At 42.5% G+C, this 26,713-nt stretch overlaps 2 protein-coding genes across 3 annotated transcripts; both read left to right on the top strand.

Annotated features, from left to right (window-relative positions):
* Positions 1-166: 166 nt before the first annotated feature.
* Positions 167-11,548, top strand: LOC133476842 (arachidonate 12-lipoxygenase, 12R-type-like). 2 transcript variants are annotated; one of them, XM_061770774.1, is made up of 15 exons: positions 235-375; positions 2,171-2,489; positions 3,876-4,080; positions 4,170-4,251; positions 4,343-4,465; positions 4,610-4,713; positions 6,861-7,027; positions 7,140-7,283; positions 7,996-8,199; positions 8,303-8,389; positions 8,464-8,633; positions 8,894-9,015; positions 9,132-9,232; positions 9,320-9,490; positions 10,146-11,548. In XM_061770774.1, the coding sequence occupies exons 2-15, from the start codon at positions 2,349-2,351 to the stop codon at positions 10,323-10,325; spliced, it is 2,001 nt and encodes a 666-aa protein (XP_061626758.1). In that variant the 5' UTR covers positions 235-375; positions 2,171-2,348; the 3' UTR covers positions 10,326-11,548. The 2 variants fall into 2 exon arrangements, with proteins under 2 accessions (XP_061626757.1, XP_061626758.1); XM_061770773.1 differs by lacking the exon at positions 2,171-2,489 and having other exon boundaries at positions 167-375.
* A 3,132-nt stretch (positions 11,549-14,680) lies between these two features.
* On the top strand, positions 14,681-22,896 carry LOC133476835 (arachidonate 12-lipoxygenase, 12R-type-like). The gene is made up of 14 exons (XM_061770760.1): positions 14,681-15,065; positions 16,538-16,742; positions 16,832-16,913; positions 16,993-17,115; positions 17,419-17,522; positions 17,725-17,891; positions 18,013-18,156; positions 18,587-18,790; positions 18,892-18,978; positions 19,063-19,232; positions 19,469-19,590; positions 19,712-19,812; positions 19,902-20,072; positions 22,678-22,896. The coding sequence occupies exons 1-14, from the start codon at positions 14,925-14,927 to the stop codon at positions 22,855-22,857; spliced, it is 2,001 nt and encodes a 666-aa protein (XP_061626744.1). The 5' UTR covers positions 14,681-14,924; the 3' UTR covers positions 22,858-22,896.
* The last annotated feature ends 3,817 nt before the right edge of the window (positions 22,897-26,713 follow it).

Here is a 26,713-nt window from a genome sequence, read left to right as displayed (position 1 = left end):
TTAAAACAGACCTGTGTAAAAGGGCTTATCTTTCTTTGTCAATCTACATTTACAACCGGAATTAGTCAATGCATAACACGTCTGAAATTCATTGGAAAGACAGCTGGACCTGGTACTTCCTAGTGATGACATTCCACAGTACACATATATAAGAGGCTCCTGGGGCCGGTTGTCTCTCATTTCAAGACGAAGCGTGTTTCCCCGATCACAATTTCTCAGCATTCCGGAATCATCATGCTGGTTTATCAGGTGACCGTCTACACTGGCGATCGAGTTGGCGCCGCCACTTTGAACAACGTGCACATTAAGCTGGTGGGCACAGATGACGAGAGTGAGCGCAAGTGGCTGAAGTCTTTGGTCATCTTCAGAGGATCAGTAAGTGTGGAAAACAGCTCACTATGCTGAAATAACTTTTTTGAACTGGAAGCACCAGAAGCTCATTGAATGATTGAAATGTAATTATTTGGAAGCCATATTGTAATTAGTGTGTTGCAATTAGAATTAACCTGCTCAGGAAACAAATGGCGAATGTTGTACACAGTGCACAACATAAATGGTTAACCCGGTGAGTCAACATAAATGGTTAACCCTGTGAGTCAAATAATCATGGAAATTCCGAAAATTTCCATGATTATTTGACTCACCGGGTTGTCTGCCAATGTAAATTTTATTTTAATATAAAACTAAGCTTTACTTGAATTCATTGGGGCTGACTTCACTTATGCAACAGGAAATATTTTGAAGTATATTGTTCCTAGAAAATATTGATTCTGAAAGGAAACTCAAGATTTTCCAAGTTGTTGGGGATGTACACCAGCGGCACTTGCAACAATAAAGGTGAACGAGTAATGTACATTTCCAAGACAAAAGCCATGAAACGATAGTCGTTCATATATGATAAACTTTGGTTATGTTATTGCGGAGAAAATAGTTCACAATCTCCTGTTAAAACATCTGCAAATATTTTTTTTCAAGCTGAATTTATTACAAAATAATCACTTGGATACCTCTGGACACAAATCTAAAAGTAGATGGATAGATGAAATCATTAAAACACACCCGAATACACTTGCAAATTGCAAAATGTCATAGAAGTTGGAAACGTGAAGAAGAGGCCTTCATCCTGCAGTGGATAGATAATGGCTGATGATGATGATATATCTAAAATATTACAAATATTAAAAGAACAATTTAAAATTAAGAAATACAAAATGAGCAATAAAATATAGCAGAGTATTCAAAAACACAAGAATAAATACATGAGAAAAGTTATGACCAAACCCGTTATAAAGAATATGCTTGTTTAAGAAGATGTGTTTGATGTAGTAATAGTATTAATTACCATAATTTAAAACAGGTAATGCAATGAAACTGATATGATCACAATCTGTTCAGTGAGGCTGTCTAAGTTCCAAATAAATCGTCACTGGGTAAATACAGTTCATCCATCCATCCATTTTCTGAGCCGCTTCTCCTCACGCGGGTCGCAGGCGTGCTGGAGCCTATCCCAGCTGTCATCGAGCAGGAGGCGGGGTACACCCTGAACTGGTTGCCAGCCAATCGCAGGGCACATACAAACAAACAACCATTCGCACTCACAGTCATACCTACGGGTAATTTAGAGTCTCCGATTAATGCATGGGATGTGGGAGGAAACCGGAGTGCCCGGAGAAAACCCACGCAAGCACGGGGAGATCATGCAAACTCCACACAGTCGGGGCCGGGGATTGAACCCGGGTCCTCAGAACTGCGAGGCTGACCCTCTAACCACTCGGTCACCGTGCCGCCAGTAAATACAGTTAAGCGAGTTAATTATTTCTAGACTCAAACCCTCACCACTGCCAGGAATCCTGTATTATTTGTCACTGTTTTGAAGAATATTACACAATCAAAGACAAACTTACGGGAAAAGTTGAAAATTGTGTCAGCACTTTGGTCAAGGGAAATGCTTGGAAATTAACCTTACAGTTTCTTGTTTTTGATGAATTATTTTTATGAATGATAATATAATAATAGAGGGAACCCTGTGTATAATTCACCTGCCCGCAACCTGTCTGAGATGTCAGCTCCCAGGAGACTGTGGGAGCCTGTTAATTCCTCAATGTTTTAGCATATGTGAATTTAAAACAGACCTGTCTAAAAGTGCTTATTTTTCATCATCAATCTACAGTTCCAAAGGTCAATGCTTGTCACGGCTGAAATTCTTTGGGAGGACCATTGGCACTGGTACTTCCGTGTGATGACAATCCACAGTACGCATATATAAGAGGCTCCTGGGGCCGGTTGTCTCTCATTTTAAGAGGAAGCGTGTTTCCCCGATCACGATTTCTCAGCATTCCGGAATCATCATGCGGCTTTATGAGGTGACCGTCTACACTGGCGATCGAGTTGACGCCACCACCTTGAACAACGTGCACATTAAGCTGGTGGGCACAGATGATGAGAGTGAGCGCAAGTGGCTGGAGTCTTTTGTCATCTTCAGAGGATCAGTAAGTGTGGAAAACAGCTCACTATGCTGAAATAACCTTTTTTGAATTGGAAGCACCAGAAGCGAATTGATTGCCAAACAAGTGCCTCACAAGGCCTCTTAATTATCCATCCATCCAGTTTCAGAGCAGCTTCTCCTCACTCGGGTCGCAGGCGTGCTGGAGCCTATCCCAGCTGTCATCGGGCAGGAGGCGGGGTACACCCTGAACTGGTTGCCAGCCAATCGCAGGGCACATAGGAACAAACAACCATTCGCACTCACAGTCATGCCTACGGGCAATTTAGAGTCTCCAATTAATGCATGTTTTTGGGATGTGGGAGGAAACCGGAGTGCCCGGAGAAAACCCACGCAGGCGCGGGGAGAACATGCAAACTCCACACAGGCGGGGCCGGGGATTGAACCCGGGTCCTCAGAACTGTGAGGCTGACGCTCTAACCAGTCGTCGACCGTGCCGCCCCTCTTAATTATTAAAACATTAATCATCAATGTAACTAGAAGACAAATGTATCGTTCATTTAAATTTTATTTATTTGGAAGCCACATTGTAATTAGTTGTTGCAGTTAGAATTCCCATTTCTGAATTTCCATGATTATTAGACTCACCTGGTTGTCTGTCAATGTGAATTTGATTTTAATATAAAACTAAGCTTTACTTGAATTCATTGGGGCTGACTTCACTTATGCAAGAGGAAATATTTTGAAGTATAGTGTTCCTAGAAAATATTGATTCTGAAAGTAAACTCCAGGTTTTCCAAGTTGTTGGGGATGTACACCAGCGGCACTTGCAACAATAAAGGTGAACGAGTAATGTACATTTCCAAGACAAATGCCATGAAAGGATAGTCGTTCATGTATGATAAATGTTGGTTACGTTATTGCGGAGAAAATGGTTCACAATCTCCTGTTAAAATATTTTTCTTTTCCAGCAAAATTTATTAAAAACTAACTTACAACATATTAGTATTTTATGTTTATAAAGTTGTTCATCAAAATAACAGTACAGCGTCTTTTCATTATTTATTTCTTCACCTCTTTATTTTATATATGCTTTTGTCAAAATACGCCAAAGATCAAGAATTATAGCACATGCTGTTTCTTAGCTTGCTGAAATCAGCATGTTTAAGGGAATAAATAAATCTAACCCAAATAACACTATTGCGGCATGTTCAACCATTTACATTGAGGGTGGAGCCTGCAACAACACCGTTTTTTACTCCCATGATGCATTCCAGTTCAAGCTATGGCTACTACCTTCCTTCATCATGTTCCATATATTGGGGCAGGCCACAAAACAGCAGACAAATTCCTCGGTGTCCAGGCAAACAAACAAAAAACTGAACTGCGCATCCAATATTTCAAGACACCAAATTTCCTGTCATTTCTCTAGATATCTACTTATACTGTTTCCTGCCCAAACTCCCTTGGAAAGCTGGTTCTGATTGAACTAGACAAACGACATAATCACCTGACACCTGATGACGCTTGGTTCCCTGAAAAGGTGGAAATCAAGTCACCCGAAGGAAACATCTACACTTTTCCCATCCACTGCTGGATCAGTGACAGGGAGACTCATCGCTTCAGAGAGGGCAAAGGTGTGTTGATTTGTGTGCTTGTCTGCCATCATGTTCCTGACAACTGTGAATAATTCACATGCACTAAATTTGTGTATTTATTCTGAAAGCTCTGAGGATATTTGATGAAAGCCACTCCCTTGGTCAATATGCAAGAAAGCAGGAGCTGAGCCATCGAAAAGTATGCTATGGGTGAGAGTTCACTGTGTATGCCTTCGACATTTGCTTTGTTACATTGACAACATACTGTGTACGTCTACATTAACCTTTAAACCCCCAATAGCTGGGATTGTTTTGATGCCGGCATGCCCAACAGTATTGAGGCAGATGGTCCTTGTAGTCTGCCAAGTGAGATACAGTTCTCTTTCACCAAGACTGCAGAGTTTGGATACACGGCGTTGACAGCGTAAGAGCCCTCCTGGCATAAAGTTTGACGAGACCAATGAGTGTTGATGCTATTACTTGTTTATAGCAACAACTGAGGTTCCACTATGTTTTACTCTACAGTTCTCCTATTTGTTATGATAAAGCTGCTTATTTTGTTTCCCAGGTTGACTGAGCTTCATTTGAAGGGGCTGGATGACAACCACAGAAATTGGGAAAATCTTGACCATATCAAAGAGGTGTTCTGTAACAAACACACCCCTATATCAGGTAACAAGGCTTAATGGTGAACTTCTTTCATTCAGACAAAGGGGAAGGGCTTTTGCTTACAAAGTAGTTAAGGGGCTATCTTACTGGCCTGGAGACTAGTTGGCAACATGATGGCAACTCGAGTCTCCGTTGGTCGCGGAGACATCTTCACGACGTCTCTTGGAGTCTCCTAGAGACTCGATTTCATTGGACACATCTGAGATCATTCGGAAACTTCTCTCCATACTTTTACTATAGAGAAAAAGATTAACATCGCTTGAAAGCTGGGAGGGGTGTGCAGAGACCTTTGGAGAGGCAGGTGCTCAAAGTTAAAAGGAGCAAGAGTTTGAATCGCTTTATCATAGCATTGCAGGCTATTCATGAAAACAGAATAAGAATAGACACTTTCCGTATGCCTGCATCAGACTACAAGACCAATTTGGTTTTTCACGATTGCACTATGTCAGACTACTGCACTGCCATAAAATCTTGCCGTATCTCAGTCAGATTGGCAACATGACACAGCGTATTCAGACACCACCGTACCCCGTCTTTTACGGTCACTGGACTTTATCTTGTCAAATCAAACACTCGCGGAGAAGCGGATCCAGAAAACGGGTCACCGATCAACGTGAACGGATTGTATTGTGGTGGGGGAAAAAAATAACAAAAAGAGGAAAAGAGTGGTGTCGTCACCGATGCTCGGGAGTGGGCTGTCCATTCAAGGAGAGCTTGAGGTACTATATGTTCACGCACTTTTAATACAATGAGGCTTACAAGCAGGAAACATAATGTTATGTAGCCTAGCAAGCTAATGCTAGCACTAATGTTTGTATGTAAACAAGCCGGCATTCTGTCCAATCATGCTCTAACACTTTGGTAAACATTGGTTCGTGCGCATGAATAAATGTTGACAACGGCGAGCAAGGGAGGCGAAGCGCCGGTCACAATACGCAATTCAATTGGTCGATGTCAAGGTGCACAATCGGAGAGTTGTCGTTGATATGCCACACTACACGGAAGATATCCCAAAAATTACACGTGCTAGATTTTTCATTTTGCCGTCGTAGGGCTATCATTGGGCCAAATAGTTGGTCATGGATTATGTCACACTACAAGAAGTTTTGACGTTCCCGACAAAATATGTCGGGCCCGATCTGGGAAATCGCCCGCGATAGCTAATCCGGCCAATATAGGGGCTAAAATCCTGTCGTCTGATCTAGGCATTAAGGACATCAGGAATTGGAGTTTCTACCAAAGGTGCGCACCATTTGCTTAGGTGTTAATTGGAATGATAACAAACCAACCAATTAGTATTTTGGGCGCAAATTACACCTCTTTTGTGATCTTATATTAGCATTTTTTTGTGCATGTCACAACTATATCATGGCCAAAATAAAATTCCCATTTCATGCATGGAGCTTGCTACGTTAGTGAATTTATTCTGTATAACTGTTTTTGTCTTTAATGAAACACAATTGAGTAATTGATTTCAGAAGGTGGTCCACCTCACATTCTCCATCCACGGCATAGTATTGCTTCTCTGCCCTCAATTACTTTGTAATTATATAGATTTAGTTTTTACAGTGTAAATTTAGACACATTAATTAAGCAACTTCTGCAGGATAGTAAATAAAATGGACCACTTTTTAAATATAAATAAAAATTTTAAGTCCTCTGTCAAAGCAAAGTTACCTGTGTTTTTTAAGCAAAACAAGACATTCATGGACTTCAATCTTTAGAAAAGTGATCGACCTTCTTGCCTATTTTCTGACATGTTTGGAACCAAACACGAACCCAGTCATTCTCAACGAGTGCCCAGTCTGCTCAATTTGAAATCCTATGACCCACCAAAACCTTAAATCAAAACTCTGATCAACATATGAGGCTAGGATCAATCATTTTCCAAACAATATTCCCTACATATATGAGAAGCAGTGAGTGGCTTTATCAATATGCGTAGTATGGTAAAAATTTTAATAATTTTAATCTCTCTAAAATTGTGTTTGTGTGTATGAGTGAGGGGTAGCAGGGGAAATATTCTGTGGTGCCGTTTTCTTGCTCTGTTACGGCACCTCTGATTCTGGTGAAATTTGTGTCACTTTTATTTCTGATAAACACAAATCTCACTCTTGGATGAAAACATTTTATCACTGTTCTTTTGTCAGATTACGTCCACGAACACTGGATGGCGGATTGGTTATTTGCTTATCAGTTTCTAAATGGCGTCCATCCCACTTTGATTCGACGTTGCAAAACTTTGCCCGAGAACTTCCCTGTGACTGATGACATGGTCTTCATCCCCAATGGCTCAAATTTGTCGAAAGAGTTGACGGTAATAGTTTGTTACACATTCTCATCACACAATCTATTTTGTCAACAGCTCGGCATTGCACTTCATGTAATATCTACTACATAAGCATTCTGATTTATTTGCCCGAAAACAGCTAGGTAACATATACCTGTGTGACTACAAGAACCTGGACGGATTCCCTGCAAACACCGTCGAAGGGATTCAGCAGTACTTGACAGCGCCCCTTGTCTTGTTTCACAAAAGAGACAACGACAAACTGATGCCTATCGCCATTCAGGTGAAATTAGTTTACTCCATTGTACAATAAGATCAAATCTTTTAAACGTAAGGTGAATGTCCCAGCAGCCTGATCCTGAAGGTGGGGTAGACAGATTCCGTAGTAGCAGACGAGAGTACCAGATATTTCATTCTGTGTCTCCGTGTCTCCTGATCGGAGCTGTGGCCACAAGGTTGTTGGTGCCTGTCGTGGCGGCTATCTCCAAACCCAGAGGTAAAGGTGTCCATCTAGCTGAAGGAGCCCAATCAAGTGTAGCTAACTTGTGGGACTCTGAACAACCTGTTGTGGGTGACACATTTTTTTCCTAGATTGTCAGACAGAGGTGGTGGGGCCCCCTTTTTAAGAAGGGTGACCAGATGATGTGTTCCAACAATCGGGCAAAGTAAAGGTGTAGAGATGAGAGAATGTCGAGTTTGGCTGCTTGAAGCTCTCGTCGCTGCTCTTTGCGGAAGACGTAGTTATGATACTTTTTAAAAATATGACATTCAGCATCTTTGGGGAGGAATCTGAAGCCATGATTATCAGTCAGAAACGTGTGGTGCAACCTCCATGACAGGAACGAAGACCAGGAGAAGAATCTCAAGGTCTAACTCAGGGAAGGTTCAAAAATTGAACAGACTCATCTGTGCAGCATCTGATGTCATAAGGAACAACATGAATTAAGTCAAATATCAATCCTTAACTTAGTGCCATCTCATTTGTCTTCCCTCAGCTGAAGCAGACTCCGGCTGAGGACAACCCAATCTTTCTCCCAACTGACTCTACGTACGACTGGCTGATAGCAAAGATCTTTGTGAGAAGTGCGGATTTCACAGAGCACCAGCTCAATGCGCATTTTCTGCGCACTCACCTGATGGCAGAGGTCTTTGCGGTGTCACTGCTGCGCAAGCTTCCTATGGTGCACCCCCTGTACAAGGTAACAGGAGCTTTCCCAATTTGGTTCCAGCAAGTGTTTTTACTCATCAATATTTATTTTGTCTGAAGGTTTTGTTTCATAGTCCCTCCTTCCATTCCTTTAGCTCCTCATACCTCACACTCGCTACACTCTGCATATAAATGAATTAGCTCGGTCACAGCTGATAGGACCCACTGGAGTCTTCACCAAGGTAAAAGCCAGTCTTTGCTTTCAACATAACATTTGAGATCCTCTGTTTACATCATGTATTGTACTGTTCCTCAGTATGCAGCTTCTGGTGGGGAGGTTCTGAACAGAATCGTGGCAAGATCGCTCTCCTCAATGACCTACAGGTCCCTTTGCATCCCCGATGACATTGCTGATCGTGACATGCAGGACTTGCCGAACTTCTACTACAGGGATGATGGACTCCAACTTTGGGACATCGTCTACAAGTACGATAAGCTTCTTAATTATATTGTTTTCATATTTTGCTTTAACTACTAATGTCATACCAGTTTCGACAAAACTTTGAAAAAGGGTGGCACTTAGGTCGAGAAAAAAATCAATAACAAATTTCTCGAGGATCTAGATAAATGTGCAGATATGAGAATTCAATTTGACCTTTTCACCCTGTATTAGAGAATCTTTATCTATCTATATATAACATATTTAGCAGAATCGAGTTGTAGTGATACAAAATGCCTCTCAAAAGATTTGTGCAGGGAGTGATACAGTACTACTACAAAAGTGATGACGAGGTGCAGCGAGACTCGGAACTGCAGACTTGGATCGGCAACATTTTTCAACACGGATTTCTTTCCCAGCAACAAACAGGTGAGTTTTACCCAGAGTCATGCTACATGTTACATGAGTGCACCTTTTACTCACCAGCAGCTGCCAAATGGCTCAAACATCTTGCAGTGATGCCGTTTCCTTGCTGTCCTACCTAGGAATCCCTCAGAGATTCAACACTGTGCCTGAGCTGATTAAGTTCGCCACCATGGTGATATTCACTTGCTCGTGCCAGCATGCAGCTGTAAACAACGGACAGGTGAATTCTTGCAACACCAGCATTCCCTTATATTACTTCTGGTCTTAACAAATGTAAAACTATGCATATTGCAAAACCTCATTGCAGTACGACTACAGTTTCTGGATGCCCAACACCCCCATCACCCTCCAGCGTCCTCCCCCGACCAAAAAGGGGACAACAAGCGAGGCCACAATGCTGCAGACGTTGCCACCTATTAGTGTGACAGTTCATGGAATAGCTGTAGTCTGGCTTCTCAGCAGGCAGTCCTCAGACTTTGTAAGTCCACTAAAGTTGACATGACAAAATATTAGTTGCTATGAAAGCAGACACTTTTATTATTACGATGATGTTTTTTCCTTATCTGGATCGGGATTACTGGTGTTGCAGTCTAAGTAGCAGAGCCCAGACTTCCCTGTCTCTAGCTACCTCCTCTAGTTTTAACAGGGGGAGTTACGAGGCATTCCCAGACATAGCTCCTCCGGCATGTTCCGGGTCTTCCCCAGAGTCTCCCCCATGTTGTACATGACTAGAACACCTCACTCGGAAGGTGTCTGGAGGGCATCCGAGATAAACGCGAGGGCCACCTCAACCAGCATCTGGAGATCCGGAAGATCAGAGGCCCTCCTGGATGACCAATCTGTTAACCCTATTTCCACCCTACGGAGGAAACTAATTTCATTTGTGATCTTCCTGTGTTCAGAATTAACAAGAGTTTGAATGTGATTGGTTAATTCTGAACACACCACATCACTAGTTATTTTTACTTTCCATCTCAAAAAGATTTCATTGTCTTTCAATTGAGTTGTACAGGTTATAGGTCACATTAACAGGAGAAAATGCTTTTAACGATTTATCTTGGTCTCACTGTTATGTCACAAAAACGTGGCATTTGAATATCCGCTGTATTAATGTGTATTATTTGTTTCAACAGGTCCCACTTGAACACTACCCAGAGGACCATTTCACCGAGGAGACCCCACGCCAGCTGCAAAAGGATTTTAAAGCCGAGCTTGACACATTGTCCATTGCAATTAGCAACAGAAACAAAGGTCTGGATATCCCTTACACTTACCTGGATCCAAAGAACATAGAGAACAGTGTGGCCATCTAAACCTCAGAAAGTCATACTTGAAAGGGAATATCCAATGAATTGCAAATGTGTTTTTGTGCTTAAATTACAGTATTTAGATTACTTAAAGGCTCAAACCTGTATTAACTTTAAAGGCACCATTTTCAGTAGCTTCGCAACATTATAAACTGTCATACAAGTGTAAAGAGATGCCAACAAAATGAAACTAAAATGAAGTAACACCAGGGGGGCCAATTGGTTTTATAGACAAACATCGTTAGCGAATCAATATAGCCTACTACCGTTACTTAGAACGTATTCTCGTGCCTCACAGGTGGTCACTGACAGACAAAGACGCCAGTACACTTTCAATTGCTTTATTGAAAAAACGGTAACAAAGTAAACACGTAACCAGCATATTTTTACACTAGCTGCATGACCACAGTTGATACCCAGGCACTCAACTTGCAGACTAGCTCACGGTTAGCCAGTTAACAGCCAGATGCTAGCCTGAGCCAACAACAGCCAATGCTACACTCTCATTCGCTGACACCCACGTCACTCACCAGACCAGGCCGGGCCCTGCCATTGTGTGGCTGAAGCACCCCTCACAGTGGGAGTCCTTTGTGGTAATGTTATTCGTCATCCCTTACTTATTATACATGATAAAATATTATTATTATTATTATTATTATTATTATTATCATCCTTTATTATTATTCCGCTTTTTCCTTCCAAAATAAAGGCCGCACTGTTTTACATACCCGCACAAATAAGGTATCAAAAGATGCATCTCAGTCAAATTGATTGTAATTATAAATACGATGATAACCATGGAACTCTGAATCGTGAAGAAACTTGCAATAAAATATTATAGCGATACTTCGCCATGTTAATATCGCGATACACCGTTTATTCAACACATATAGAACAGTTACCATTGATATGTGTGGAGAAGGAAAAACAGGGCAGCTCCTCGTATAATGTAGATACAAATCTGTACAGTGTAACAGAAATATCAGCGACATGAGATCATTTCATTTGTATTTCCAATATTTCTCGTGGTAAAATTTTAGAAACAAAAACTGGATGTAAATGCCCACTTTATCAAATGAAGTATACAGTTGCCATTTATTTTAAAAAAAAAATATTCTAATTGCCTAGTTTGAGTATTGTTTCCCCCCTGTTTTGCATCACGAGACATTGCATCTTTTTTCTTGATTGAAATGTTTTCTAGTTTGTTGAATAAAAGCTGATCTGCTTTGTATTTGCCTTTGATCTGACTTCATTTTGCGGTTGCACAAAGTGACATCAAGATCAACATGACATCAGATTGAAATGATTCTTCTATCTTAATGTAGATATCAAGATTATCTCGCAGAGAGACTTGAAAAGGTATTTCCATCGATAATCCACTATGACCAGACAGGCTTCATTAAATGTAGAAGTTCCACAAATAATGTCAGACGTCTGTTGAATTTAATAAGCACGTCACAGCGTAAAAATCTAAACGCAATCATCATGTCAATTGACGCAGAGAAAGCTTTCGATAAACTTAACTGGGCTTTCCTGTTTGGAGTACTTTGCAAATTTGGTTTTGGAGATTCATTTATAAATTGGATAGCAACATTAATACAATTCGCCGAAAGCGACGGTCACCACAAATAGGAGAGAGTTTTACATTACAAAGAGGAACCAGACAAGGATGTCCACTCTCACCAATGCTATTTGCAATATTTATCAAACCTCTTGCTGCCGCTATACGTCAGAATGCTAATATTAAAGGTATCTGCTCACCAATGACAGAACAAAATATCAATCTATATGCTGATGATATTCTTCTTTACTTACAGGAACCCAAGTATTCTCTTCAGGCAGTTTCAATCTCATTAAAAGATTTTCACAAATAGACTACTCTATTAACTGGACAAAATCAACAATACTCCCAATAACAGCAAACTCATGGAGTACCCTATTCCTATAGGAAAACATTAAGTATTTAGGTATCAATATTTCGTCAAAACTCACAGAGCTAACCAATCTAAATTACACACCAATTCTGGAAAAAATCTTATTTTATTTAAGATACTGGAATAACTTGCTTAACTTCATTACTGGGAAGAATAGCTACAATAAGAATTAAAACCTTACCTCAAATAAATTATTTATTTTCAATGATTCAATTGAAGCCCACATTTAAATGGTTTCAAACCTTAGATTCTGCTGTAATAAATTTGTATTAAAAAATAAGAACATAGAATCAGTCTATGTACTATTCAGAAAAGTAAACAGGAGGGAGGCCAAAATGCTCCCAACTTTAAACACTATTATTTAGCTAACCAATTACAACACCTCATCAAATGGTTGCACCACAGTGAGGAGTGTGATTCTTGGCTAGAATTGAAACAAACAGACTGCAGCAACATCAAACTGCCAAAACTCCCATTTATTTCTAATAGTCTTAAACACCATAAATGTTTCAAGAATCCAATAATCACAACCCCCTTGACGGCTTGGTGGCAAAGTTTAGAATCGACAGGATCCCAATTAGCTCCCAGTATGCTCTCCCCAATTTGTCATAATCCAGATTTCGAAATTAATAATATACCCCTTCATTTTAGTACATGGTAACAACATGGAATTAACCACCTACAACAACTATTTAACAATAATGTTTTTAGGACACATGATGAACTCTTCCAAGAATTCCAAATAACTGCCGGAAACTTTCTTCCATACAATAAATTAAAAGCAGCAATAAAAAAAAAAAAAGAATACCAACACTCCAGAGCACCCTCGAACTGCCAGAGTGGGACATAGTCTACACTTACCAATCACCAAATGGGAAGAAGACCTCTCCATGTCTGCTGACCGTAGCTACTGGATACAGATCTGCCCCCACTCCCTCGGCTCACTAACCTATCCAGATTTTAATGCACCACACCACTCAGGGGGGCACTGATACACGGGGTAGGGCCAATGACTGCCAGTTGGGGACCTGGCAGTCATAGTAACAGGGGGGGAGGTGGGTCTCACTTAATTGTATGGTGGTGCTCCCGAGGACCGGCCCCCCGGGCTGGATGACTGCTTGGTGTTGGGGCTGACCTCTCATGCCCGCGGCCATTGGGGGGGGTTTTCTTTGGCTCTCCTGGGGGTGGAGGGCGGGTTGGGATGGTGTGGCGTGTGGGGCGGCGGTTGGGCGGGCGGTGGTATTGGGTCCCTGCGGCCCCCGCTGGGTGGCCGGTTGTCGGGGCCCCTCAATGGGGCCGGCGGACCGCCCTGGGTCCCTTGGTGTGGGACGTGTCCCATTCGCCGGGCTGCTCTCGGGTGGACCCCTGGGCCTGATCCCGCCCCTCGATTGATTGGGTGGGGTCCTCAGCCGCGGTGCGGCCACAGAAATTACAGGACACTTCTGTCAGTCTTTGTGCATGTAAAACGGTACCAATTTACTTGCATGTATCCGCAGGCACACACCCCTAGGACTCTTTCACTGGGTGTGGGGTCACGCACTTACTGCAACAAATAACTCATGAATATGCAAATCGCTTGTGTATCCCCTCACTTATATTCTCGTCCTGTAGACTTTGATAATTTACATAATTAATGCCACCACACTTCAGTTGTACAGCCGGGTTCATGACCCTTGTCCTGCATGCTTCTTCTCCTGTCCTTGTCCTGTTCTATCTTGTCCTGTCCTTCCCTCACAGGGTATAGCACTACAGCCCCATGCAACGCTCATATTTAATGTTTCATTGTTGTAGATAATTTAATGATTTACTTCACTCATCCTGTTTACAATTAGAGCTTTGTCTTTTGTCTTTGTTTCTCTCTCCCTTCTAGAAACTTTGTTCTATTCGACTGATCAAGTCTGATTCTCAATAAACCTCAACTATAATACCACAGCGGAAGCTTAAAAACACCACTGTAACACAATAAAATTGTTCCGGCATAAAAGGGATACAGATTTTTCATTCTGCTTGACCTAACAGCGGAACAGAACAAAAATAAATGATTCTTCTACGTGTTCAAACATTTTGCATTTGAATGTTACTTCAAGGCGGCACGGTGGGCGACTGCTTAGAGCGTCTGCCTCACAGTTCTGAGGACTGGGGTTCAATCCCCGGCCCCGCCTGTGTGGAGTTTGCATGTTCTCCCCGTGCCTGCGTGGGTTTTCTCCGGGCACTCCGGCTTCCTCCCACATCCCATAAAGATGCATGGCAGATTGATTGACAACTCTAAATTGCCCGTAGGTGTGAAAGTGAGTGCAAATGGTTGTTTGTTTTTATGTGCCCTGTGATTGGCTGGCAACCAGTTCAGGGTGTGCCTCGCCTCCTGCCCGATGACAGCTGGGATAGGCTCTAGCACGCCCCCGACCCCAGTGAGGAGAAGCAGCTCAGACAATGGATGGATTGATGGACGTTACTTTAATGTGAATATTTTCATGAGAAATTTACATTTGCCATCGTGACTGAGTCATTGCTCATGCAGGTCTGCCATGTCTTACCAAAACCTGCCGCAGGTACCGCCCACTAATTAGCATATACAGTACAGGTATATTAGAAGCAGCTGTGGCCTTCTGTCTCTAGTTGAAAGAAGAACCGTATTTCCCCTATTAGGATTTCTCATCATTCTGGAATAACAATGGTGGATTACGAGGTGACCGTCTACACTGGCGACCGACTTAACTCCACCACCTTGAACCCTGTGCACATTAAGCTGGTGGGCACAGATGGCGAGAGTGAGCGCATGTGGCTGAGGTCTTTGGTCATCTTCAGCGGATCAGTAAGTGTGGAAAACAGATCATGGTTGAAATAACTTTTTTTTGTGGTCCTACGAGTTGTACTGGAAGAGCCAAACGCTGATTTATTCCCAACCAAGTGCCTCACAAACCCTATAACATTAAATCATCAGTGCAAATAGAAAACAAATGTAATGTATGTCCATTTTAATTTTGCTTTTTTAATTATTTGGAAACTACTTTGCACTTACTGTGTTGCAGTTAGAATTAAACAGCTAGGAAGACAACAGTGAATGCGGTACACATTTCTCAACATACCCAAACAAGTACAGCCACTTTGAAAAGCAAGCTTTTCTCAATTTGTCGGCAACAAAGAAGACATTTTCATAATTTCCATGATTATTTGACTCACTGGTGGTTGAACGTCTGCCAATTAGATTTTTTTTAATTATTAAAAATTAACATTGATATTTGAATTCAACAGCCGTCAATGGCAGTGAATGATTTAAATGAGTATTTTGTACTATACTGTAGTCCGCTGATTTTGAACGCACACTCAACAGTTTTCGAACAAATTTGCTAGTATACTTGAGCGGCACCTACAACAACAAAGGTGAGCAAGCAAGTACATTTCTAAAACAAATGTCATGAAATGATAGTTATTCGTGCTTGATCAACTTTGGTTATGTTATTGTGGAGAAAATGTTTCACAACATTTTGGTTGAATCATGGACAACTATTTTTTCCAAGCAGCAAAAAAGTAAGTTCCCACTTATTTGCGGTTTAGGTTTATACATTCCGCCATCAAAATAAAAGTGCAGGGTCTATTCATTATATATTTCTGCAACTGTTTCTTTTTATTACAATTTTCAACAAAATAAAATTAATTATATACATGATACTTATTTTGACTTGCTTTCATCAAAATACCCCTTCGATCAAGAATTGATGGAACATGCCTTGCCATCAATTGAAACCCATTTATACACAATACGACAAACGGTCAAGACTCAGCTGTCAACTTGCACCTCCAAGAGAAACAGCACCTTCCTTTTTCATGCTCCACATCTTGGGGCAGGGTACAAAGCAGCAGATACAGTGAATCCCTCTGTGTCCAGGCAGCGACATGTTGAGAGCAAATAGCAGTCATTATCACTCGGTGCTTTGCTAACATGGTAGGACACCGGTATTTGTAGGAAAATGACAGGGGAAGGAGTATCCACCAGTGCTCATCAGATGGTGGCTGGCTCCTTGTCACTAGCCACCTAGGGCGTGGCAGCATTCGGCAGGTCGAACTGCCGGCAAACTCCTCCGCTGCAGCGATAAGTCTCCATTTCTCCATGCTGTGCCTGATGGCAATGGCCTCACCCCTGTTGCTAGGTTAGGTCTTCAGGCCACTTTTCCACAGTATCCAACAGCTCATCTGGAATGGAATGAACAGAAGATAAAAGTAGTGTCCCTAAAACATAACTGCGTAACTAATATTTCAACACATCATTTCCTGTTATTTTTCTAGGTGTCTACTTATTCTGTTTCCTGCCCAAACTCCCTTGGACAGCTGGTTCTGATAGAACTAGACAAACGACAATTCTTCCTTTTGCCCAATGATGCTTGGTTCCCTGACAAAGTGGAAATCAAATCACCCGAGAGAGACATCTACACCTTTCCCATCTATTGCTGGATCAATGACAGTGAGACTCACCGCTTCAGAGAAGGAAAAGGTTGGATGATTTCTGTGCTTGTCTGCCATCGTGTACTTTATACCTTCAAATAATCCTCATGCAATATGTTTGTGGTTTTGCTGTGAAAGCTCTGAGGATCTTCGATGAAAGCAACTCTCTTGGTCAGCATGCGAGGAAGCAGGAGCTGAGACAGCGAAGTGTAGACTATGGGTGACAGTTCACTGTGTATCCCTCAAATATTTGATTTGTTACATTGCTAGTCTACATTAACCTATAAACACCCCAACAGCTGGAATTTTTATTACTCGGGCTTGCCTTACACCATTAAGGCAGATGGTCCTACTAGCCTGCCGAATGAGCTCCAGTTCTCCTTTACCAAGACGACAGAGTTTGCATTCACAACTGTCACAGGGTAAGAGCCCTCAAACCTTACCTTTTGATGAGACCAGTGCTGACAACATTGATGCTGCTCCTTCTTTATGACAACAAAAGTCAAAGAAAAAGTAGAACAAATATGCAAAGTTTTTCCTTTGTTCTGAATTGAGGTCTTGCGTAAAGTCATTAATAGTAGGAATTTTGTGCAACTTACGATATATTTGTAAGTAAAGTAACTCCATTGTACAGCGTCAGGGCTGTTTGACTTTTGAGATTCCACAGTCTTTTACTCAACATTTCTGCTATTTGTTAAGAAAAAGCTGCTTGTTTTGTTTCCCAGGTTGGCTGAGCTTCAGCTTAAGGGGCTGGATGACAACCGGGAAAATTGGGAAAGTCTTGACAATATCAACGAAATGTTGCGTTTCAAACGAACCGTCGTTTCAGGTACCAATATCATCGATTGGTTTTTCCGTTTTCCCTCTTCACAAAGTGCTGTCTTCAATGGACTTTTTCAAGTGTTTCTAGGAGTTCATATCAAATAAGTGCATTAATACCAGCGTAGTAGTAGTAGTAGTAGCAGTAAACCAGTGTGTGTTTGACTAAAAACAAGGCATGTGAAGGAAGTTTATCACTGTTCTTTTGTCAGATTACGTGCAGGAACACTGGAAAGAGGATGAGTTCTTTGCATACCAGTTTCTAAATGGCGTCCATCCCACCTTGATTCAACGTTGCAAGACTCTACCCAAGAACTTCCCTGTGACTGATGACATGGTCTTCATCTCTGATGGCTCAAACTTGTCTCAGGAGTTGAAGGTAACTGCTTGTTACACATTCTCTTCACATTAGTTTGACTGTTGATTTGAATATAGTCGGTATACAGTCGACCCATTTTGTCAATAGCACAACAGCACCAGATTTGTTTGCCCTCAAACAGGAAGGCAACATATACCTGTGTGACTACAAGAACCTGGACGGATTTCCTGCAAACACTATCGAAGGGATTCAGCAGTACTTGATGGCACCCCTCGTCTTGCTTCACAAAAGACCTGACGACAAGCTGATGCCTATTGCCATCCAGGTGACATTAATTTACTCCAATGTACCTAAAGGTAAAATCAGTTAGCAGTTCTAGCCGCAGTGTGGCTTGAATTTTGCATTACGTTGCAGTTGCCTTTAGTGAAGTCGGCGCTTGTTAATAGTTTGTTGGCTCTGTGTTGGAGTCATCCCTGGTATCCTCAGTGCCTCCTAGTCAGGAAAAGGTTCTGACTGTAGTTTGTGCCGAGGGGACGCCATCGTTTTACTGAGGCACTTCAAATCCCATAGTGGCAGAGACACTTTGACCTTAAAGTGTCTAATTGTGAACCTGAACCTTGATATTTTAGCTATATCACAAGGCTCAAGGCTTAAAATGAAAGGTGTTAGCACATTCTCCATCTGGTCGCCTTGACTTTGAAATGACCAGCCTGAGAAGAGATGCTCATTAATTACATATCCTTGCCTTCCCTCAGCTGAAGCAGACTCCAGCTGAGGACAACCCAATCTTTCTCCCAACTGACTCTACGTACGACTGGCTGATAGCTAAGATTTTTGTGAGAAGTGCCGATTTCTCAGAGCACCAAATCAACACGCACTTGCTGCGCACTCACCTACTGGCAGAGGTCTTTGTGGTGTCACTGCTGCGCAACGTGCCCATGGTGCATCCCCTGTACAAGGTAACTGCTTTCCCAATTTGGTTTCAACCAAGTGTTCTTAATTATCAAGACCTCTGTTGCCTCAAGATTTATTTTCATGGTCTTTCCATCTATCCCGTTAGCTCCTCATACCCCACACTCGCTACACTCTGCATATAAATGAATTAGGTCGAATACGGCTAATGGGACCCATCGGAGTCTTCACCAAGGTTGTTTTCAAAATAAAGTTGAAGATCCTCCGTTTACATCATCTGTTGGACTATTGATCTTAATCTTGATCTATTGTTCCTCAGTTTGCAGGTTCTGGTGGAGAGACTTTGATGAAGATCATGGTAAGCTCGCTGTCCTCGATAACCTACAGGTCCCTTTGCCTCCCCGACGACATTGCTGATCGTGACATGCAGGACTTGCCAAACTTCCACTACAGGGATGACGGACTCCAACTGTGGAACATCATCTTCAAGTATGATCAGCTGAACTGTTGACTGTTCCACATTTTGCATGAAAACCTACTGCCATACCTAGTTCTACAAAACTTACAGTCGAGTGGTAATCTATGGGCTGAGGGAGGACCAATAGAATTCTCATGAGAATCTGTATAATTGTGCATCGATTGGGAATTGTTTCATTACCATCCGCGAATAAATTCAAATTATTTAGCAAAATGCATGTGTAAAAATACAAGTTGTCTCTCAAAAGATATGTGCAGGGAGTGATACAATACTACTACAAAAGCGATGACGAGATCCAGCTAGACTCGGAACTGCAGACTTGGATCTGGGACATATTTAAATATGGCTTTCTTTCCCAGCCACAAACAGGTGATGTTTACAGTGATGCCACACATTGCTACATTAGTGCTCCTTTTACTCACCAGCAGCTGCCAAGCAGCACAAATATATTGCGCTCGCAGTTCTACAGTTTTCTTGTTCTCCTTCCCAGGAATCCCTCAGGGCTTCACTACTGTGTCTGAGCTGATCAAGTTCGCCACCATGCTGGTGTTCACTAGCTCATGCCAGCATGCGGCTGTAAACAGCGGACAGGTAAATCCTTGTGATAAACATCAGTTACCTTGTATCACTTGTGGTCCAAACAGGGATGAAAGGATGCATTTGGCAAACCCTCATTGCAGTACGACTATGGTGGCTGGATGCCCAACACTCCCGCGACCCTGCAACGTCCTCCCCCCACCGCAAAGGGGACAACAAGTGAGGCCACCATGCTGCAGACATTGCCCCCTATCAATGTGACTGTTCAGGGAATGGCCACAACCTGGCTGCTCAGCAGGGAGACCTCAGACTTTGTGAGTACAACAAATTTGATATTGACAAGAAATTTATTGGGGAAAAGCGCATTTTATTTTGACGATTATCCATTTTCTTTCTCCGGATCTGTGTTGCGAGAGAAACCCTCTAATTAGCAAAGCCCAGACTTCCCTGCCTCCAGCCACCTCCTCCGGTTCCAACGGAGTATCCATCCATCCATCCATTTTCTGAGCCGCTTCTCCTCACTAGGGTCGCGGGCGTGCTGGAGCCTATCCCAGCTGTCATCGGGCAGGAGGCGGGGTACACCCTGAACTGGTTGCCAGCCAATCGCAGGGCACATAGGAACAAACAACCATTCGCACTCACAGTCATGCTTACGGGCAATTTAGAGTCTCCAATTCATGCATGTTTTTGGGATGTGGGAGGAAACCGGAGTACCCGGAGAAAACCCACGCAGGCACGGGGAGAACATGCAAACTCCACACAGGCGGGGCCGGGGATTGAACCCGGGTCCTCAGAACTGTGAGGCTGACGCTCTAACCAGTCGGCCACCGTGCCGCCTCCAACGGAGTAATACAAGATTTTCCCAGACATACCTCCAGCGTGTCCTAGGTCTTCACCTGAATCGTCCTCAAATTGGACATGCCAAGAACACCAGTCACTATTGGAAAGCATCTGGGGGGGTATCCGCCCTAGCTGCCTGAGCGACCTTGACTGACAGATCAGAGTCCTTCCTCGATGACCGAACTGTTCACCCTATTTGTAAGGAGGGTGATCGTATTTCCTCTATGAAGGAAGCTAACATCAACCGATTGCTATTTATGATCTTGTCCTTTCAGTCGCTACCCAATGCTGGAGCTAGTAACATAGCTATTCTATCAGTGTTCAGCTCTATCAACTGGGGTTGTGACTGTGACAAACACGCATTCACTCACTTTTACATGGATGGACAATTTAGTCTCTGGCTTCAATGAATCTAAGATGCTGTTTTTCTAATGTGGGAAGAATCTGGAATACTAGAAGAAAATGCACACAAGCACGGGGAGCACTTGCAAACTCCACACAGGAAGCCCTGAGCCGAGATTCGAACCCCAAACCTTCGGAAATATGAGGCAGACATGCTAACCGTATCGAACACCCTGCTGCCCTAAACAGAAAAAATCATTCTCAAAACATAATGAAAATAATCTTTTATATTTATGGACTTGGTGGTGGGCAGGTATGTGCTGAAAGCTATTGGCCATGAGTGTCAATGTGATTGGTTATTTCGGAAGACAGCCACATCCCCAGTTCAAGTAAATGAGGCTGTGCGCGCAAGTATGAACATGTAAAGTATGAGCATGTACAGTACTCAATACTTAGTTTGGGTTCCTTTTGCCTGAATTACTGCAGCAATGCGGCGTGGCATGAAGTCAATCAGTCTGTGGCACTGCTCAGGTGTTACGAGAGCCCAGGTTACTCTGATAGTGGCCTTCAGCTCTTCTGCAAATTTGGGTCTGGCGCATCGCAGCTTCCTCTTCACAGTACCCCATAGATACCATGGCCCTTAAACCAGGTACTGGTAGCTTTGACACTGTGTGCAGGTGCCAAGTCCTGATGAAATCAGCATCTCCATAAAGTTGATCAGCAGCAGGAAGCATGAAGTGCTCTAAAACTTCCTGGTAGACGGCTCTGTTGACCTTAGACCTAAGGAAACACAGTGGACCAACACCAGCACATGTCATGGCTCCCCAAACCATCACTGGCTGTGGAAACTTTACACTCGACTTCAAGCAACGTGGATTCTGTGCCTCTCCTCTCTTCCTCCAGACTCTGGGACCTTGATTTCCAAAGGACATGCAAAATTTACTTTCATCAGAGAACATAACTTTGGACCACTCAGTAGCAGTCCAGTCTTTTTTTGTCTTTAGCCCAGACAAGGCACTTCTGATGCTGTCTCTTGTTCAAGAGTGCCTTGACACAAGGAATGCAACAGCTGAAACCCATGTCTTGCATACGTCTGTGCGTGGTGGTTCTTGAAGCACTGACTCCAGCTGCAGTCCCCTCTTTGTGAATCTCCCCCACATTTTTAATGGGTTTTGTTTCACAAGCCTCTCCAGGGTGCGGTTATCCCTATTGCTTGTCCACTTTTTTTTACCACATCTTTTCCTTCCCTTCGCCTCTCGATTAATGTGCTTGGACACAGAGCTCTGTCAACAGCCAGCCTCTTTAGCAATGACCTTTTGTGTCTTTCCCTGCTTGTGCAAGGTGTCAATGGTCGTCTTTTGGACAACTGTCAGGTCACCAGTCTTCCCCATGATTGTGTAGCCTACAGAACTAGACTGAGAGACCATTTAAAGGCCTTTGTAGGTGTTTTGAGTTAAGTAGCTGATTAGAGTGTGGCACCAGGTGTCTTCAATATTGCACCTCTCCACAATATTCTAATTTTGTGAGCTAATCAATTTGGGGTTTTCATTAGTTGTCAGTTATAAACATCATCATTCAAAGAAATAAACACTTTAAATATGTCAGTCTGTGTGAAATGAATGTATAAATATTATACAGTACAAATTTCACTTTTTGAATAGAATTACTGAAATAAATCAACTTTTTCATGATATTCTAATTATATGACCAGCACCTGTATATTCTCTGTGTCAACAGGTCCCCCTCGGACACTATCCAGAGGACCATTTCAGCGAGGAGATCCCGCGCCAGCTGCAAAAGGAGTTTAAAGTTGAGCTTGACAGGTTGTCGATCACAATCAACAACAGAAACAAAGATCTGGAAATTCCTTACACTTACCTGGATCCAAAGAAAGTCGAGAACAGTGTGGCCATCTAAAGCTCCGAAAGTCTCAATAAAAAGAGAGGATCCAATGAATCAGAAATGTGTCTTTTAAGCTTATAGTATTATTTAACATGCGCTTTTTAAAGAAATAGTAACACAGGGAGCCTCCAAAGTTGAACACAATCTGTTCTGTGAGAGTGGTTAACTTCCAAGTTGATCTAATTTCTAAATACATTTTCCTGGGGTAATAATATCAAATCAGTTAATTTTGGGCTCTCATAAAACCTGTATTAACTGTACAGGCACCATTTTAAGTAACATAACATGTGGTCATATGTGTAAAGAGATGTTAACAAAATTGAACTAAAATGAAGTCAAACTAAATATATAAATAAATAGGGGGTGACAAGACACTGGTGGTAGAGTTGTCATCTCCCAACCTTGATTGCGGGTACAATCCTGAGCCCTTGTGACAATGTTGAAGTGTCCTTGAGCAAGACTGAACCCAAAGTTGCTTCTGATGCTGCATCGTCAGTAGATGAATGAGGAGACAGTGTTAAAGCGCTTTCAGTACCTTTTAGGTAGAAAAGTGCTATTAGCCCATTTACCATTTAAGATACCTAAAAGACACAAAATGGAGAGGGAACTCTACGTTTGTCAATTCCATTTCATGTTCTTGTACCCTTCTGTGTCTTCTTCTTTACCTTTCGGCTTGTCCCGTTAGGGTTCGCCACTGCGCGTCATCCTTTTCCATGTAAGCCTATCTCCTGCATCCTCCTCTCTAACACCAATTGCCCTCATGTCTTCCCTCACGACATCCATCAACCTTTTTTTTGGTCTTGCTCTAGCTCTCTTGCCTGGCAGATCCATCCTCAACATCCTTCTACCAATATACTCACTATCTCTCCTCTGGACGTGTCCAAACCATTGAAGTCTCTCTCTAACTTTGTCTCCAAAACATCTAACCTTGGCTTTCCCTCTGATGAGCTCATTTCTAATTTTATCCAACTTGGTCACTCCTAGAGCGAACCTCAACATTTTCATTTCCGCCACCTCCAGCTCTGCTTCCTGTTGTCTCTTCAGTGCCACTGTCTCTAATCCGTACATCATTGCTGGCCTCACCACTGTCTTATAAACTTTGACTCACGCTCTATGTTTCTGCCTCTTCTGGAAAAAAGTGTTCACTACAGCCATTTCCATCCTTTTTGCAGTCTACCACCATCTGTCCCTCCAAGTTCCTTTCCTGGATGCCTTACTTACCCATCACTTCTTCATCACCCCTGTTTCCTTCCCCAACATGTCCATTACAATCTGCACCAATCACGACTCTCTCTGTCTGGGATGCTCAGAACTGCTTCGTCTAGCTCCTTCCAGAATTTCTCTTTCACCACTAGGTGTCATCTTACCTGTGGGGCATAGCCACTAATCACATTATACTTAACACCCTGATCTGATACTCTTTTCACCTCCAAGACATTCTTTGTTAACTCTTCCTATCTACACCAGGGGTGGGCAAACCTTTTGGCTCAGGGGCCACATTGACTTAAAATTTGACAGGCGGGCCAAGCCAGGACCAGATGCTTACATATAAAAAAAAAACAACAACAATAAAAAAAGGAATTGTAGTGTTAATACTTAGATTTACTTTTAATGGGGCCCTGGGATTGGCTGGTGACCAGTTTGGGGTGTACCCCGCCTCTCTCCCGAAGACAGCTGGGATAGGCTCCAGCACGCCCGCGACCCTTGTGAGGATAAAGCGGTACAGACGATGGATGGATGGACTTTTAATGGGAACAGTTGTTTTGTTGATCACCTTTTGCCAGTGCATCAAATCTGGTGTTAGTTTTGTTGTGGCAATTCTCAGAACACATCTGAGGTGTTCATCACTCAGCTGGGATCTGTAGGATGTTTTGTTGGTGTTCTTCACACTAAAAGTCTGTTCACACACATGTAGAGCCAAACACCACCAGCATCCTCTGTCCCATCTTCTGGATTTTTGGGAATTTGTCTGCGCTTAATGAAGCATACAAATCATCCAGTTTGAGAGTTGAACATCTCTTTTAAGACAGTATCACATTGGAGATCAATCAGTTCCATCTTCAACTCCCGTGCCACCGTTTCAGGGTCTTGTGAGACTGAATCTTGGATGGTAGTTTGTCAGATAAAGGTGTTTTGCTGAGCCTGCAAGCTTGATTTTAACCGCTGAGCCGTAGCCATCAGTTCCTGCATTGATTGGCTGTTAGCATAATCATCATGCTTGGTAGAATACTGACAGTTTATGTTATATTCCTCTAAAACCGCAATGGTTTCTTCACAAAGTAGACATACAGCCTTTGATCGGACTTCAGTGAAAAGGTATTTAGTAGTCCATTCTATATGAAATACTCGGCACTCACTGTTGACTTTTCTTTTCTTTGCCCCACTCATGGTTGAAGAAGGTTTCAGAGCAGTAGCAGCGTAAAAACTGAACAGCCAAAGTCAAGTCAATGTATCACTGTACCTACTGCGCTACCTGATGGAACCACTGGGCATTACAGGACAACCTGGTGGAACCACTGGGCATTACAGCACAACCTGGTGGAACCACTCAGCATTACAGGACAAGGTCAAATTAATGTAGTCATGATTTTGATGTGATTTGAGCGATTCTGTACCAATCTTTGGCGGGCCGGATTGAAATGATCAACTGACCGGATGTGGCCCACGGCCGTTGTTTGCCCACCCCTGATCTACACCATAGTAAAATAATTTAAACCCTGCTCCTAAACTTCTAGCCTTACTGGCTTTCCACCTGGTCTCCTGGACACACAATATATCAACCTTTCTCCTAATCATGTCAACCAACATTCAAAGTCCCCACATTCAATTCTAGGCTCTGCACGTTCCTCTTCTCTTTCTGCCCAAGAACCCGCTTTCCACCTCTCCTTTGTCTTCGACACCCAGTAGCTGAATTTCCACTGGCTCCCTGCAGGTGCCGGGGGGCGACCGATCCGGTATGAAATTCTTTGCTCATATTTGTTTGGCCAAGTTTTAAGCCGGATGCCCTGCCTGACGCAACCCTCTGCATTTGTCCGGGCTTGGGACTGGCCTACAGTTTGCACTGGCTTATTCCCCCATAGGGCTGCATACTTGTACCCTTCTGTGTGGGATCAGGGGAAAAAAATACAAAAGTACAAAACACGAAGTTAATCCTTTTGATGCTCACTGAGCGAACTAAAGTAAGGCATGATTTGCTAACATCTTACTTGAAGTTTTTCTCGACAATTTTGGTTGATCTTTAAATTGAGCCACTTACGAGTCATTTGACTTTAGACTTTAAATTGAGCGACTCACTTGACTTTGGAGGTTCCACTGAATGTGCGATTTGGCTTTTATACTGCAGCGACTGTGTGTAACATGCTCACGACTAGAGTAGAATACTGGCTACATATTAAAATTTGTCAGTCAAAAATATTTTATTTCCATTTTGCACTGTGCCAACTCCAATTGCTTTACGGTTAAGGGAGTGTAGTGAAGCCGAGTATTCATTGAACAATGTATGTTTGGATAGTGTGCAAATAAAAGTTTGAATATCTCAAGCATTTAGTAAAATGATTATTTAACAATCACTTGGAGTTTATTCTTCTGTCAAAGTTCAATTGTGCCATACGCGTGTAAAAGATGGCGCGTTAGATTGCTTTAATTTATTTCCTCATCCACATGTAGAGTGCCGAGAAAAGGTCTTTGCCCCCTTCTCAAATTCTCATTTTAACCCACTTTAATATTCAAGATCAAATAAATGTAGTTTTTAAATGGTGATTTTATTTATTAAGAGGGGAAAAAAAAGCTACCTATTCAAAGCACTTGGCCCTGTGTCTAAAAGTAATTGCCCGCTCCCACCCCAACTGTCGCTAATCAAATTTTTTGGGGA

Source organism: Phyllopteryx taeniolatus, chromosome 4 (genome assembly GCF_024500385.1).
Source record: "Phyllopteryx taeniolatus isolate TA_2022b chromosome 4, UOR_Ptae_1.2, whole genome shotgun sequence".
NCBI classification, from domain to species: Eukaryota; Metazoa; Chordata; class Actinopteri; order Syngnathiformes; family Syngnathidae; genus Phyllopteryx; species Phyllopteryx taeniolatus.
The sequence above is the reverse complement of the archived record's forward strand: the minus strand, read 5'-3'. Positions and strand labels throughout refer to the sequence as shown.